Source organism: Orycteropus afer, unplaced genomic scaffold (assembly GCF_000298275.1).
Source record: "Orycteropus afer afer isolate SDZICR_OR568_19922 unplaced genomic scaffold, OryAfe1.0 scaffold00206, whole genome shotgun sequence".
In the NCBI taxonomy this organism is placed as follows: Eukaryota; Metazoa; Chordata; class Mammalia; order Tubulidentata; family Orycteropodidae; genus Orycteropus; species Orycteropus afer.
The window spans coordinates 5,697,280-5,713,390 of NW_006921793.1; the positions used below are offsets into that span (position 1 = coordinate 5,697,280).

The 16,111-nt window shown below is 36.2% G+C and overlaps 1 protein-coding gene across 1 annotated transcript in view; it reads right to left on the reverse strand.

The window, feature by feature from the left end:
- The window catches only part of IPO5 (importin 5), a 59,244-nt gene that overhangs the window by 11,964 nt on the left and 31,169 nt on the right, over window positions 1–16,111 (reverse strand). Inside the window, exons 10-15 of the mRNA XM_007948165.2 lie at window positions 15,024–15,111; window positions 12,608–12,714; window positions 3,132–3,256; window positions 2,953–3,042; window positions 2,693–2,866; window positions 843–1,061 (exon numbers count right to left, since the gene is read on the reverse strand). Coding sequence (XP_007946356.1) covers window positions 843–1,061; window positions 2,693–2,866; window positions 2,953–3,042; window positions 3,132–3,256; window positions 12,608–12,714; window positions 15,024–15,111 — 803 coding nt within the window. The remainder of the gene's footprint in view (window positions 1–842; window positions 1,062–2,692; window positions 2,867–2,952; window positions 3,043–3,131; window positions 3,257–12,607; window positions 12,715–15,023; window positions 15,112–16,111) is intronic.

Here is a 16,111-nt window from a genome sequence, read left to right on the forward strand (position 1 = left end):
TTTGGGACTATTTTATTGCCAATATTATTAGCATGTATCAGATGAGAGAGACACTTGTTACTACTTATTTCTTATGTAATTACAAAACTTTCAAAAATAAAGCAAAATAAAACAAAAAGCTACTACTCTTCCCACATGGGTTATAATTCTACAAATAAAACTAATGTATTACAAATTTCTCATCTATATCACAAAAGATTTAATGTTCTTCTGAAAAAGTACTGGTTAGGTTCTTAGTGTCCTACAAAAAACAATTTAGAAGATAAGTTAATACTGATATTGATTTTGAAGGACACAAAACAGAGATGTTACATTTGATAGGTCTGAGGGTCAGAATGAGAGTAGACGACAGAGGAACTTCTTTTGGGTTTGCTTTGATAACTCTGAGATGTTGCCTGGGAAGAAAAAAACATCGGCAATAGTCCTTGCTTATTATTTTCTGAAGGACTATATGAATACAGATTATCTTAGAACACATTTGATGATTTTTGGATTAATAGAGAAAGAACTGCCAAGCTTTCAAGCATATGTTAAAATGGGTAAACATAAAAATATGGAACACAACATTCCTCCCTAGAGATAGACTACATGTAAGGCAGCGAAAATATGGTTTTCTAAGAACATAACTGACTTAAGAAGAAACCTTAATATTAACAATGAAAATATGAAGGCAATAATTTATTCATATATAAAACTGGAGTACTGTAAAAGAAGAGTAAGGAGCTAATGAATTTAAAAAAAGCAAATATCCAAAAAATCACTTATCAGAAGGAAAAGGACCCTAGTACTCTAAATACTTTCACACCCAAATTACAAAATTCAACATCCTACAAACTACTTACTTTTTCTTTCCCAACAGCTAGACCAATGAGGCTGATACACTCAATTGTTTTTCCTCTCAGAAGTCTGAGTTCCTTTTGAACTGCATTCTCAACAATATGTTTTAGTGATGGCATAAATAAGTCATAGTAGGGGACAAATTTTTCTTCTGCAGTATCTGCAACTGATGCAATGGATGTTACAACTTGTTCCAAAACTAATTTGGTGCCTTTCTGAATCAACTAGAAGGAAGACACATAAAGAATAAATTATTTAAAAAAAAAAAACCCCAAAACTGGAAGAAATATTCAACTCTGAAGCAAGGGTAAAATCTGAGACAGTTTAATCAGCCACTATGAGTACAATTTCACACTCAGCATAGGCTATTCCCTTCAAGTTCCTAAATGTTCTTCCAAAATAGCAAGCTAAGATCACCTCTCCAGAAGTCAGAGATGCTACTTAATTATGCTATGGAACAAATTTCTATAAAAATGATCCATGTTAAATTGTTCACGTGGAATTTTTTCTCTTGTTAAAATAACACCTCTTATTTTTGCTTTATCTCAAAGCACAGCTAGTTCTGAGTACAAATCTTGACCTTCCCCACTTTTGATCCATTAAGCTTAATGCCTACTCTTCTTACCCATATATATTTTTCTAACTTATTCCCACTACTTACTATACTATACACTTTGTGCTAATGACTATGTTGCAAAGAAAATTCCTTTCCTAGGCCATTCCTGTATCTTCTTGACTTTGGCAGCCAGAGTCTTGAATCTCCCCAGAAGACACTCGTGAACCCTGCTGCTCTCTCTCTCCTGTATCTATTTCTCCATTTGGTAAAACAAAGATCACCATTTCTCCTAGTATTCTCTGGCCTGGCTAGTATTAGTAAACCAAAAACCAAACCCACTGCCAGAGTCGATTCCAACTCATAGTGACCCTATAGGTCATTTGCCTCATCAACTATAACTACTACTCTCTCAGCAGAAGACTTCACTTTGAATTATGAGCTCTAGGACATCTTTGTCATACCTGTAAGTTATCATACTCCCGACTTCTGCATCTTAACACCTGGTCCACGTTTAATATCTTGACCTTATCTCTAATCTCAGAGGAGTGTCTTTTCTCCTTGAGTACATTTTTAAGGATACCCTCTCTTCATATACCTCTTACTTGCACATATTTTATTCTCCTCTCTACCTCATCTGAGCAACTCCTCCTTTTGGGCTTTAAACACCCGCCCATTGCCCTGCTGGGGAAGGGGAAGACAGAGTCTCTCTTGACTCTGCAATTCTCTACCTAAACCAAGTTTCAAAGTCACTTCTTATGCACTTATTCCTGATTTAACCAACCCCCCCTTCAACTTGAGTTTCACTTCTGTTTTCAGATACACTCTTATCACATTCTTACTCTGTGTCATCTCACACTGAACACTCAACCTTTGTTTGAAACTCCTCTTTCTTTGCCTTCTGAGACATTGTATTTTTTGAGGCTTCCTCCTTGTTCTCTGATCAATCTTTTAGTATTTGTATACCATGGTTAGAGGAAAAAAAACATACTCCTTTCCCACAGTCAACTTGAGGATCATTATTTAGGGAGATAACCTGGGCTCAATGCCTGCTCTTCTTACTTGCAAAATCTTTCTCATACATACCGCTATACTACCATCAATTACTGCTTTCAGACTGTATCTCTTACTTAAACTGTAACTATAGACTATCTCTCCTTATTAGGTAGTAGCCCAGACTTATGATGGAATTCCTTCCTCTGCCTCTAACTTTCTACTCTTTGTGGCCATGCTGAAGTGTTTCTCCAGGTCTTACTCTGCACCAAATCAAACCTCTAAGAACATAGAGATTGTAAAATTTACCTCTTGAAGTTTAAGTACCATGATGGAATGTAGATGTTTCACCAAATTATCTAAATATGGGATAAGCAGTGATTTGGGGCAGTCTTCAGTAAAATTAATGAGGGCAGCAGCGGCATGGGCCTGCACCCGTTGATTGCCTTGGTCTTCCATGGTCTGCAACAGAGCTGCAATCACCTGTAAAATGAAATCAAACAAATTTTAAAATGCCTACCCCTCCATCTTAAAATTTTGATTTCAGCATTTGAGGACTTGCTACTTGCCTTTTCATGGAATTTCTTTTGAAAACCAGGAGCAAAATCTGTAGCCATCTGTCCCACAGCATTACAGGCTGCATACCTTACTCTCGGATGCTGGAATATATTCCCATGTATAAGTAAAGGCAATGTTCCCAAATGAAACTATGGTAATAATTATGAATCAGATATCTACTGGTACTTACAGGATCCTGAAGAAAAAGCAAAACAAAATTTACGATCTCATTTAGAATTCCTTCCATTTGCTGGTGGCATCCTTCACCAATGGCAGATAACGCCATCAACCCTGCATGCCGATATTTCCAGTCAGCTACAGAAAAGAATTACACATAAAGGAAGAGCAATTAGAGAAGACAAACATTCTGTAAAAAGTCCTCCCTATTTTATAACTAGAAAATGGATTTAAAAAAGGGTCAGACTGGTATTTCACTGTAATGCTACAGTGGTTATATCACTCAAGCACGTCCAATCCAAAGGTTAAAAGGTAACATGCAGGAGCAAGGTGGTGGAATAAGTAAACAAGTTACCCAGATCGTCTACAACAAAGAAACGAGAAACCAAATAAAAACAGACACAGATAATAATTCTGGAACCCTGAGCTTTGAAGGAAAGGATAAAGAAATGGATGAAATACCAACTAGAAGAAGAAAAGTGAATGAAAATAGCAAACAAGGAGACAAAGAGAGCTGTGAGCTGTCAACTGGCCTGATAGTGTGGCCATTTTGAATTTTTACAGGTAGGATTCCAATAAGAGCAGCAACCTGATAATCTGATCTGTCTGCTGAGGACTGCACAAGAATCCATATTGGTAGGTGGCAACCAGGAAAGTAAGATATTCTCTTTATTGCCCACACCCTCCAGGTGACCAGAACTGTTGCTATCTCCCACCACCACCTGCCTTCTGGATCTGCAGAAATTCCATCTCAGACAAGGCACACTGCCCCCAGCTTCCTTCTGGGCAGGCAGGAACTAATTCCAAGACCAGATGCAACAACTGGTCTCTCCTCAGTCATGAAAAATAATGAAGAAAATCCAAGATGCAGGGAAACAGTAAGTTCAAAGGACTAGTAGACCATGTAAATCTCAGCCTACATAACCCTGAGACCAGAAGAACTAGATGGTGCCTGGCTACCACTGTCAACTACTCAGAAAGGGACCAAAACAGGAGGATCATGGATGGAGTGGGGAAAAAAATGTATAACAAAACTCAAAATCATAAAAAAAAGACCAGGCTTACTGGTCTGATAGAGACTGATGAAACCACAGACTATGGCTCCTGGTTACCTTTCAGGCCTGAAACTGAACTTACTCCCATGGCTTCTAGCCAAACAATAGAGAGGCCTATAAAGTTAAGAATTACACCAGGTAGGTAAACTCCTTAGAATAATCAACCACGGGAGATCAGAAGAGCAGCATTCACACAGGGAGACAGCTCAGAGGGCAGTAATGCATAGGGAAGGAGACACAGGAAAAGGTAAACAAAGGGAGGAAATGGGAAGAGAGGTGTTACACTGTGGGGATTGCAATCAATCTCATGAAACAAAAAGTATACGAACTGTCTGTTGTATGGACAATCAAGTTCCTCTGTAAACTTTCATCCAAATCTCTCTCTCTCTCACACACACACACACACAAGACGTATCATAAGCAAACTTTCCAAAACCAAAGACAAAGGAAAGATCCTGAAAGCAGCTTGGGAATAATGAAAAGTTAACTACAAAGGGCAATGCATAAGACTAAGCTCTGATTTCTCAGCAGACCCCATGCAGGAGAGAAGGCAATGGATGACAGTAATGAAACCCTGAAAGAAAAAAATTGCCATCCAAGAATTATATATCCAGCAAAACTGTCTCTTAAATATGATGGTAAAATAAGGATATTTCCAGATAAATAGAAATTAAGGGAATTTGTAAAAACCACACCAACCGTACAACAGATGCTAAGTGGGTTCTTTGGACAGAGAGCCAAGAACAGCAGAAAGCAACCTGAGATTAAGAAACATGACATCACAACCTAGAAACCAATGCAGATACAGAAGTATCCAAAGTAAAATAAACCTGCTTGTCTGAAAATAGGGAACCAGTGACATCAATTTGTAAAGAAAGACAACTACAAAGCAAAGAGAAGGAATAAATAGGTAATTACTATATTTCCAAATGGAGAGGAAGTCAAGACGATTTTGAGACAGAATAGACTGTTTTAAACTTCAGAACAAAATAATAAATCACAGGGTAATGAGAAGAAAATTAATAAGCCTTCTCATCAAAATAAGAGAAAAGTAATACATTTAGCAAATACTAAAACACTAGCAACAAAGGAAATGATAAGAAATTTCATAAACAAATGAGATCAACATGGAAAATTACGTGGAACAAGAAATCTGCACCACCACACACACAAAAAACTCTTAACAAAATGGCAGCAATAAATTCATACTTGTCAATAACTACAATGAATGTTAATGGATTAAAAACACCAATCAAGGGACAGAGAGTTGCAGAATGGATAAGAAAACATGATATGCTGTCTACCTAAGACATACCTTATGCACAGACAAAAACAGACTAAACATCAAAGGTTGGGAAAAAAATTGTATCACACAAACCCATCAAAAAGGAGCAGGAATAACAATATTAATTTTTGATAAAATTTTCTCTTAAGCATAAGAGAAAAAGAAAGACATTATATAATGATTAAATGGTCAACTGTACAAGAGGACATAACTATAAGTATCTACATACCCAATGAAAGTCCCAAAATACATAAATCCAACTTTAAAGGAACTAAAAAGAGAAATGGTTAACTCCACAAAGACACAGAAGAACTAAACAACACAATAAACCAACCTGACCTTATAGACATATACAGAACACTTCACCCAACAATAGCACAATATACATTTTTTTTCTGAGCACACAAAGAAAATCCCCCAGAATGTTAATAATAAATGAAACATAAAACAAGCCTCAATAAATTTAAAGACATTGAAATACTGTAAAACATCTTCTCAGATCACAGTGCAATAGTGCCTAAGGCACTTGACCAGTAACCAGAAGACTGGCAGCTCAAACCCACCAGCCACTCCTCAAAAGGAAGGCTGGGCAATCTACTTCTGTAGTGATACCATCTTGGAAACCCAAGGAGGGGTTGCTATGAGCTGGGTCCAACTTGATGGCACAACACCACCAATAACACCAACAACAGGAAGGTCAAGGGAATAAAAAAGCAAATACATGGAAGCAGAATAACACCCTGCTTAAAAACTACTAGGTACAAGAAAAAAAATTCCTTGAATCATAAGAGAATGAAAGCACAACATACCCAAATCTTTAGAGGGCAATTAATAATAATAAATGCACCCATCAAAAAAGAATGAGCCAAAATCAACACCTTGATGCAATACCTCCAACAATAAGAAAAAGATCAGCAAAACAAGCCTAGAGTCACAAGGAAAGAAATAATAAAAGATTTGAACAGAAATAAATGAAACAGTAAACAACAGAAATAATTAACAAGAGCAGAAGTTGGTTCTTTGAAAGATTAATAAAAATCAACAAACCACTGGCAAATTTAACAAAGAAAAGAAAAGATGCAAATATCACAAATAAGAAATGACATGAGTGATGTCACAACACATTCACCCAAAATATAAAGGATAATAAAGATACTATGAAGAATTGTTCCAACAAATTTGAAAACATAAAGAAATGGACAGATTTCTAGGAGTCCATTATTTACCTAAATTAACACAGATTGAGGGAGAAAATTTGAACAGATCCATAACAAAAGAAGAAACTGAACAGCTCATTAAAAAAACTATCAACAAAAAAAAAGTCCTGGCCCAGACAGCTTCATTGGAGAATTCTACCACACATCTAGAAAAGAGTTGACACCAATTTTACTCAAACTATTCAAGAATATAGAAAAGGAGATGTCTTAGTTCCCCAATGCTGTGATAACAGAAATACCACAAGTGGATGGCTTTAACAAACAAGAATTTATTCTTTTACTATTTTGGAGGCTAGAGGACTGAACCCAGAGTACCAGTTCTAGGGACTAGGTGAAGAACTTTAGGCTTCAGCTCTACCTCTTATTCCAGGCTCACCTGAGCTGAAGGCTTCTCCTACTCATGCAGCTGCTGGCTGCTGAGGCTGAGAAACACAAGGTCTGCAGGTAACACAGCACAATCACAAGATCAGCAGGCAACATATCAGGCCACTGGTTCAAGCCCAGGCACTAGAGACGAGTTGGCCAAATGCAGAATCCAAAATATACTAAAAAGCTAGAGACCTTCTCCAAAGTTTCTCCATATATACTGGAAGCAGGCCATACTCTGAAGGCAACTTCCCTTCCACTTACCAATTTCTCACAGCAGATTCCACCATGAAGGTGATTACAATCTCATCATGGAGAATAACTACATCTAGCTGCCACATCACTCAAAACCACAGTCCAGCCAAGTTGACAACCTTAACTACCAGAGGAGGGAATACTCTCAAATTCATTTTATGAAGTAAGTGTAACCCTGATACCAAAGCCAGGCAAAGATACCACTAAAAAAGGAAAGTACAGATCAGTAACCTTCAAGAACACACATGCAAAAATTCTCAACAAAACCCTAGCCAATAGAAACCCACACCATATCAATAAAAAATAATATATCATGACCAAGTGGGATTCATACCATTCATATGCAAGGGTGGTTCAACATTAGAAAAACAATCAATATAATCCACCACTTAAATATGATAAAGGAAAAGAACCACATGATCCTATCAATCAATGCAGAAAAAGCATGTGACAAAATCCAACACCCATTCCTCATAAAAATGCTCAACAAAATAGAAACAGAGAGAAATTCTTCAACATAATCAAAGGCATACACACACACACACACACACACTTTTTCTCTCTCTCTCTCTCTAACGGCCAACATTAGTCTCAATGGAGAGAGACTGAAAGCATTCCTCTTGTGAACATGCACCAGACAAAGATGCCCTTTATCACAACTCCTATTCAATATTGCATTAGGATTCCTAGCCAGAGCAATAGGCAAGAAAGGGAAATAAAAGGCATATAAAAGTAACTCCATCTTTATTTGCAGATGACATGATCCTATTTATAGAAAGTCCCAAAGGCTGAGCAAGAAAATTACTGGAACTAATTGAAAGTTTCAGCAAAGTGGCAGGATACAAGATCAGCATACGATCCCTGGACACTAACAAAGAAAACTCTGAAAAAGAAATCTGGAAAACAGTATCACCTACAGTAACCACCCCAAAAATGAAGTATTTAGGAATAAAAAAAGACCAGTACAAAGAAAATTATAAAACACTACTATAAGAAACCAAAAGAGAGCTACATAAATAGAATATACAATGCTCATGGACAGGGAGACTTAACATCATAAAAATGTCAATATTACCCAAAGCAACCTATAGATATAATGCAATCTTGACCCAGATTCCATCAGCATTCTTTAAAGAGATGGAAAAGCTAGTCACCAACTTTATATGGAAAGGAAAGAGACCCTGGAAAAGCAAAGGACTATTAAAGAACAACAAAGTAGAAGCTCCTACACTCTGATCTCAAAACCTACTATACATCCATGGTAGTTAAAATAGCCTGGTACTGGTACAGGGACAGACACACAGACCACTGGATGAATATTGAGAACCCAGAAATAAATTCATCTATCTACAGTCAGCTGATTTTAACAAAGAGCCAAAACTCACTGAATAGGGAAGATCCAGTCTAACAAATGGTGCTGGCAAAATTGGATATCCATTTGCAGAAAAATCAAACAGGACCCTTATCTCACACCATATACTAAAACAAACTCAATCTGAATCAAAGGCCTAAACATAAAACCTAAAGCTACAAAGACCATCAAATGAAAATTAGGGACAAACTTGTTGTTGTTGTTGTTGTTGTTGTTATGTGCCGTCGAGTCGGCCCCGACTCATAGCGACCCCTCCTTGGGTTTCCGAGGCAGTATCACTACGGAAGTAGGATTGCCCAACCTTCCTTCCGAGGAGTGGCTGGTGGGTTTGAACCGCCAGTCATCTGGTTAGCAGGCAAGTGTCTTAGCCACTATGCTACCAGAGCTCCCAGGGACAAACTTAGGGGCCCTAATATATGGCATTAATACACTATTAAACATAAGTAAAAACACACGAACACCAGAAGACAAAATAGTTGACTGGGACTTCCTAAAAATTAGACACTTAGGTGCAATGAAAGATTTCACCAAAAGAGTAAAAAGACAACCAAAAGACTGGGAAAAAAGTTTTGGCAATGACATACTGGACAAGAGGTTAATGTCTAATACTGCTGGTGGGACTATAAAATGGTGCAACCACTGTAGAAAACAGTATGGTGCTTCCTTAAAAAGCTGGAAATAGAAATAGCATATGACCCAACAATCCCACTACTGGGTATATATCCTACAGAAATAGAGCCATGACATGAACAGATATATGGACCCCATGTTCACTGCAGCACTATTCACAGTGGCAAAAACCACCTAAATGCCCATGAATGGAGGAATGGATAAACAAACCATGGTAGACACACACAATGGAATACTCTCTAACATTAAAGAACAATGATGAATCTGCAAAACATCTAACATCAATTAACTCAGAGGTCATTAGGCTGAGTTGAAATTAGTCAATCACAAAAGGGCAAATATTGTATGAGATCACTATTCTAAAAAGTAAAGAAATGGTTTTCACACAAGAAAAGAAACATTCTTTGATGGTTACCAGGGGTAGGAAGGTAAACCACTAACTAGAAGGTGGACGCATTAATTTGGGTAAAGGAGAAGGTGATGTAAAATAAAGAGGAGATTTTGCACAAAATGATCAAGAAAAGGAAGATGCCAGGAGGGGTACAAGAGTTGAAGGCAAAAGAGGTAAATATTAATTCATACACAATCCTAAAATTAAAGTAATAATCATAATCAATAATCTATGAGTGGCTACAGACACACAAATTGAACAGTTGTGGGAAGGAGAATGGGACTATATCCATGAATAGGTTTCACAGAGAATATTTCTACATATGAATTTGCATACGCTGCAAATATATCCATCAATGTAGCAGAGCATACAGGGGACAAAGTTGTGAAAACTTCTTAGCCATAACCAAGAATCCTAAGGGAGTGAGCTGCTGGGCCTGGGGACTCAGGACTATAGCCTTGGGGAACATCAAGGTCAACTGGCACAACATAGTTGACAAAGATAATGTTCTACGTCCTAGTTTGATGAGTAGCAACTAGGTCTTAAATGCTTGTGAATGGCTATCTAAGATGCATGCAACTATTGGTTTTTCCCATCTGGAGCAAAAAGTGAAAATAAAAGACATATGGAAACATAAGTACAAGGGACTTATGGACTACGTGAACCTCAGCCTCCTCAACCCTGAGATCACAAGAACTCCAAAGTGCCCAGCTACTGTCACCAACTACTCTGAAACACATCACATTAGAAGATTCTAGATAAGAGTGGGAGAAAAATGTGGAACAAAACTCAAAATTATAAAAAAGACTAGACTTACTGGTTAGACAGACAGTGGACCCCTGAGGCTACAGCCCTTGGTCACCCTTCAGACCTGAACTGAACTCATCTCTGAATTTTCAGACAAACAACACATACGCCTAACAAAGTGATCAATAACTGTAGGAGGTAGCTACCTCTTAGAACCATCAACCACTTGGGATCAAAAGGGCAGTATTTGCCCACGGACGAAGTTCAGAAGCAGGAAGAGTTAGGAAAGAAGGAATAGAAATGAGAAACACACGGAGGATGTGGGAGGAGTGATGTTACATTGAGAAGATTGCAATCAGTAACATATAACAAAATGTACATGAATTGTTGGATGGAAACCTCATTTGTTTTGTATACTTTTATCCAAATCACAGTAAAAAGTTTAAAGGAAAAAAAAAGGCAATGTGGAAGCAAAAAGCTTATCAGTATTTAGATCAAGTATTTATAATATTTTTAATAACTTTCCCCAGTTCCACCAAAATTTATAAGCACTATCTTATTAGTATATGGCACATAGATATATTAAGATATAGTTCCAAAAAACAGGAGAAAAGGGCAGAATTAACAAATAGCATTGATGACAGTCAAGAAAGTAAGACTCACTCTCCCCTGCTCCACTCAACTAAGATTCACTATAAGGAGCTCTGGTGGCTAAGGTAAGTAGTGGGTAAAGCATTTGGCTACTAACCCCAAAGTTGGCAGTTCAAACCTATCACCTGCTCCTTGGGAGGAAGACGAGGCAATCTATCTCCATAAAGATTTACAACCTTGGAAACCTAATGGGGGTCACTATGAGTCAGAACTGACTCGATGGCAGCGAGTCTAGTTTTGTGCAAGATTCACTATAAGGTATAAATATCTGGATTTTCTGCATCATACACCACTGTGTTTACAGGATATAGATTTACTGATTTCCCTGGTTATACTCCCTTTAAAAAAACAATGAAGAAGAAAAGTTGCTGCTTTTAAAGATTTTTGACTTAAAATAATACATTTAATAATAATAGTATCATATATAAATATTGATTAACTTTGTTTACATTCTAATGTTAACAATGGCCATTTGCTTTTGAGTTAAAGGAATAATAGCTAAGCAATGTTTCTCTTACGGTTTCATATCCTATCCTATTCTAATTTATAATTTCTCTGCCTCTCATTTCTAAGTATTTAGATTTACTATGTTGTTTCTAGGAGCTCTGGTGGTATAGTGCCTAAGGCATTTGACTGCTAACCAGAAGGCTGGTGGTTCAAATTCACCAGCCACTCCTTGGAAGGAAGACTGGGCAATCTACTGTTGTAGTGATACCACTACGGAGACCCAAGGAGGGGTCATTATGAGTCAGATACAACTTGATGGCAGTGAACGAATGATGATGATGACATTGTTTCCTGTAGGTGGGTTTGAGTTCCTTGTGGAACAAAGCAAGATATACACAAATCTATACAGCTAGGCTGTGTGTGTGGCAATGGTTCTAAAAGCATGGCCAGCACCCCGGGAGTCTCGGAGATCCTTCCAGGAGTCTACAAGGTCAAACTATTGTTACAACATTAAAACATTTGTTCTGTTCATTCTCATTCTCTGAGAGTACAGTGGAATTTTTCAGAGATTACATGTGTGAAATCCTAAGAAAATAAATGCAGAAGCAGATGAGAATCCAGCTGTCCAAACCAGACATTAAAGATATGTGGAAAACCTCAACAGAAAAAGGTCACTGTTCTCATTATTTTTTGGTTTTAGGAAACAATCATTCTTCATAAAACATGTTACTTCTATTAACACGTAAACTAAAAAACCAAACTCTATTCTAAATACTAGATTGAATTTCATTTTTTTTTTAAAAAATAAAAGACAATGAGCAAAAGAAGACTATACAATGGATTCAAATATGCTAATATTTCATAAAAATTCAAATAATGATATCTTAATCAAACTAAAAATCTAAATATTTCTGGCCAGGAAGTAAACCTGTAAATTTTCCTTAGAACTTGGCATTTTTTTTCTATACATGGAAGCCAATCCTGGGGAGGTAGAATCAAATAATGTTCACAGTAGTAAGGATTAAGAAATCCATATTCCACTTTTCCAGCATTTGAAACACAAAACAACTTACGATTTTGAAGCATCTGCATAATGTGCTCCTTGATCATTGGTAGAACAAGCTTTCCACCAAGTCCACAAGCCATTCGGTCTAAAGCACTTTCACCAGCAACTGCATTGCTAAACAAACAAAATACTGCATTCAGGGTATTTGAATTTATAAGAAAAAAGTTAAACAGTACACTAACATATTAATTAAGCAAGGACTGAAAAAAAAGCGTAATTTAAGTAATCTTTTAAATGTGATTTTGAAGTTGTGGGAGATGATTCATCTTAGTTTTGAAAAGTCCTATGTATGTCTCTAAATTTTATTTTTCAAGACCCCTGCATGTCTCCTTCCTGGTTAGAAATCATACTCAGCCCTCCTTATCTGTGGATTCCACATCCACGATCAAAAATACTTTTAAAAAGCAAGCAATTAAGTGGTCAAAGCAATCCCCTCAAGGGCTAAGAGGGATTGCAAAGCACTATTTACATAACATTTGCATTACATGTATTAAGTATTATGAGTCATTTAGAGATTCTGAAGCATATGGGAGGATGTGCCTAACTCATATGCAAATATTAGGCCATTTTTAATAGGGGACTTGAGCATTCTCAAATTTTGGTAACCTTGGGGAGATAGGTATGTATGTAGTGGTGTGTGGAGGTGGAGAAGGTCCCAAAACCAATTCCCTGAGGATACTGAGGGAGGTCGACTTTACTGTCAAAAATAGTTTCTGAAACTTTCAAGACTTAGAGGTATAAAGCAAAGTATTTAGGAGAGCCTCATATATCTCATTTCTTGGAAATCCATCCTTCAACCTCATTAATGAACTGAACATAGAAAACGGAAAGGGTTCTGAGAACGTATTTTTCCCCCTCTCATTGTGAGCTTCTTTAAACTTAAAGGGGTGTAAATTGCATTACCAAAAAATACATACAAATAAAACTCAATTCTAGTGTTTTTAATGAAAATGAAAGAAATTTAGTCATAAAAGCATTTGCACTTGTTCTGGCTTAGAATGGCTAGGTTAGTAGTGAGTATGTAAGGTGCATAATCCTCAACTGTGTTCTGTGAAAACAAGACTACAGACAGCTATAAATTATCTTTAGAATAGGTTCTTAAGAGACTGATCAGTTGATCTTAAAACACACATTTATGCCCTACTTACAGATAAGAATATCTTACTTATCTACCAGAAAAAAGTTTTAGATTGTAAATGCTTTTTTACAAGGCAAGCTAGAGGACAGGTGGCAGCACATTACAGTAACTGAAAAAGGGAAAGGAAACATGAGCTGACCCGTTTCTCCTTCAGCATTATTAGCTATTTCCAGTGAAGGATTTCTTTCATGTACCTCAAAATGGTATTTAAACCAGATGTGACTCATTTTTAATAAGGTGCATTAGCCTTAAAAATGTGCCATATAGTCTGAAAGTCAAGCATCTTCAATTTTAATCTTTGTTAATTTATAGTTATAGATTTATACAGACTCCAGCTTATACCGATTCAGTGGAATATTTTCAGTTCTTTTAAAGAATAGTAGTATAACATATTGGCAAGAAGAAAAGTAATGGTGGTAGTATCTAGTTTAATTGGATCTGTAACTTCAGCCAAATCACTCAATCTTCTCTCCATTTCATTATAATAGGTATAATATACTTTTAGGATATTAAGATCAATTTAAGTAACAGAACTTCATATACACGTAAGGGACCATTCATCATCATTACAATACAGCAAACACACAAGATTTTAGTTTAATTTTCCATAGAGATTTGTATTCAGAGGGCATCTAAGTCTAAATAAGTAAAAAGTGATTTTAACGTTAAAGGGTAGCAATCTTGCCACCACTGCACCTTCTCTATCCTAACCGTTAATGTGCATTATATTGGTAAAATATGGTGTTTTGCAGGGAATTTTGCTGAAATGATTCTAAGTGAAGCTTTTGTATATAAAGGTATCTATCACAATAAAGCTTTTTTACACTTATTTCGAAAGACACCCTAAAAAAAATCCTGAAGAAAATTTGGACTAAGGATAGAAAAGATAGCTATCTGATTTGCTGTATTACATGTCAGAAGTATTTTCTGAAGATAAATATCCTTGTTTGCTGTCCTAAATATCTTTTCCTTTCTTATTACAAAATATAATTTTTATGTACTATTATAGTATCTTTTATTAATTTTCTTTAAATGTATCCAAGTATAACTAATATAAATTATACCTAAAAAAAATAAAATATACCATTTAAAAACCTGATACAGAATGCATACAATAGAAAGCTTAAGTGCCTTCATATTCCAAACTTAAAGAAGTCTAACTTAGGTTTAGAGAATATATCAGGGAAGAGGAATGGACCTTGTAACCCCAAAATTCTCATTTCTATCCTGTGTTCGCTCTACCATATCAAAAGACCTCCACAAAGTATTTGATTTATGCGATTACCTGTCAAAATCATCATCTTCTAATTCATCTGCATTGGCCCAGTCCTCATCCTCTTCCAGATCAACCATCATTGCTAACATCTGAGGAACTAAATTAAATGATTATTTCAATATTTATTATTTTGTCAATATCACCATTTAAAGATGAGAATCTTAAAGTCAGAAGTAAAAAATGAAGGACTACTTTGCCTCTAAGAGACAAACAAATTATGTGCCTACGCCCTCACCATCAGGCTTTTTCAAATTTAAACTTCTTGCCATGTTGTTGTTAGGTATCATCAAGTCAATTCTGACTCAGAATGATCACATGTACAACAGAATCAAACACCAAAGATAAGCACCATCATGGAATCAATCTTCCTCATTCCCAAACAGTTTTTATACTAGAACTTCATTATATATCTGTACACAAATTATTTCAAGACTTTTTTATATGATAAATGACACACTGTATGTATGTGTCCTTTGGCAATGTACTTTTTTTTCCCAACACATTTTGTTTATATTTTATAGTACTCCATTATATTACTCATTCATTGTCCTGCTGACAGACATTTTGGTTTCCAATTTCTTCCTATCACAAAATCTGCTTCGGTGAGCATCCTTGTATGTCTAATTCACAAGGCAGAGTGTTGGGTATGAAATTCTTATGAGTGTTTTCAGTATTTTTAAAAATAATCAAATTGCTTTCAAAATGGTTGTACAACCTTGAAAGTGTAAAAGGATGTCTATCTTATTTTACAATAGGTTATGTGGCCTGCAACTGAAATACGGGTATTCTCTTGCTTCACAATATTCACCAACACTTGATATTGTCAAACTTTTCGACAATTTATATTCCACAATTACACTTGTTTTTACTGAGATTTTCTAGATTCCAAAACTTTGTTGATTGTACAACACAACTAATTTCTCCTGGGTTGTGGTTTATCTTTTTTTTTTTTTTTAACAAGGTTAGAACTTTGTATTTTATTTTATTTTTGCAGTGTTCCCTCCCCTCCCCTCTCACCCTTGGTAACCAGCAAAGAAAGTTTCCTTCCGTGTATAAATCTTTGACTTTTTACAATAATGAACTAATGCTATATTTGT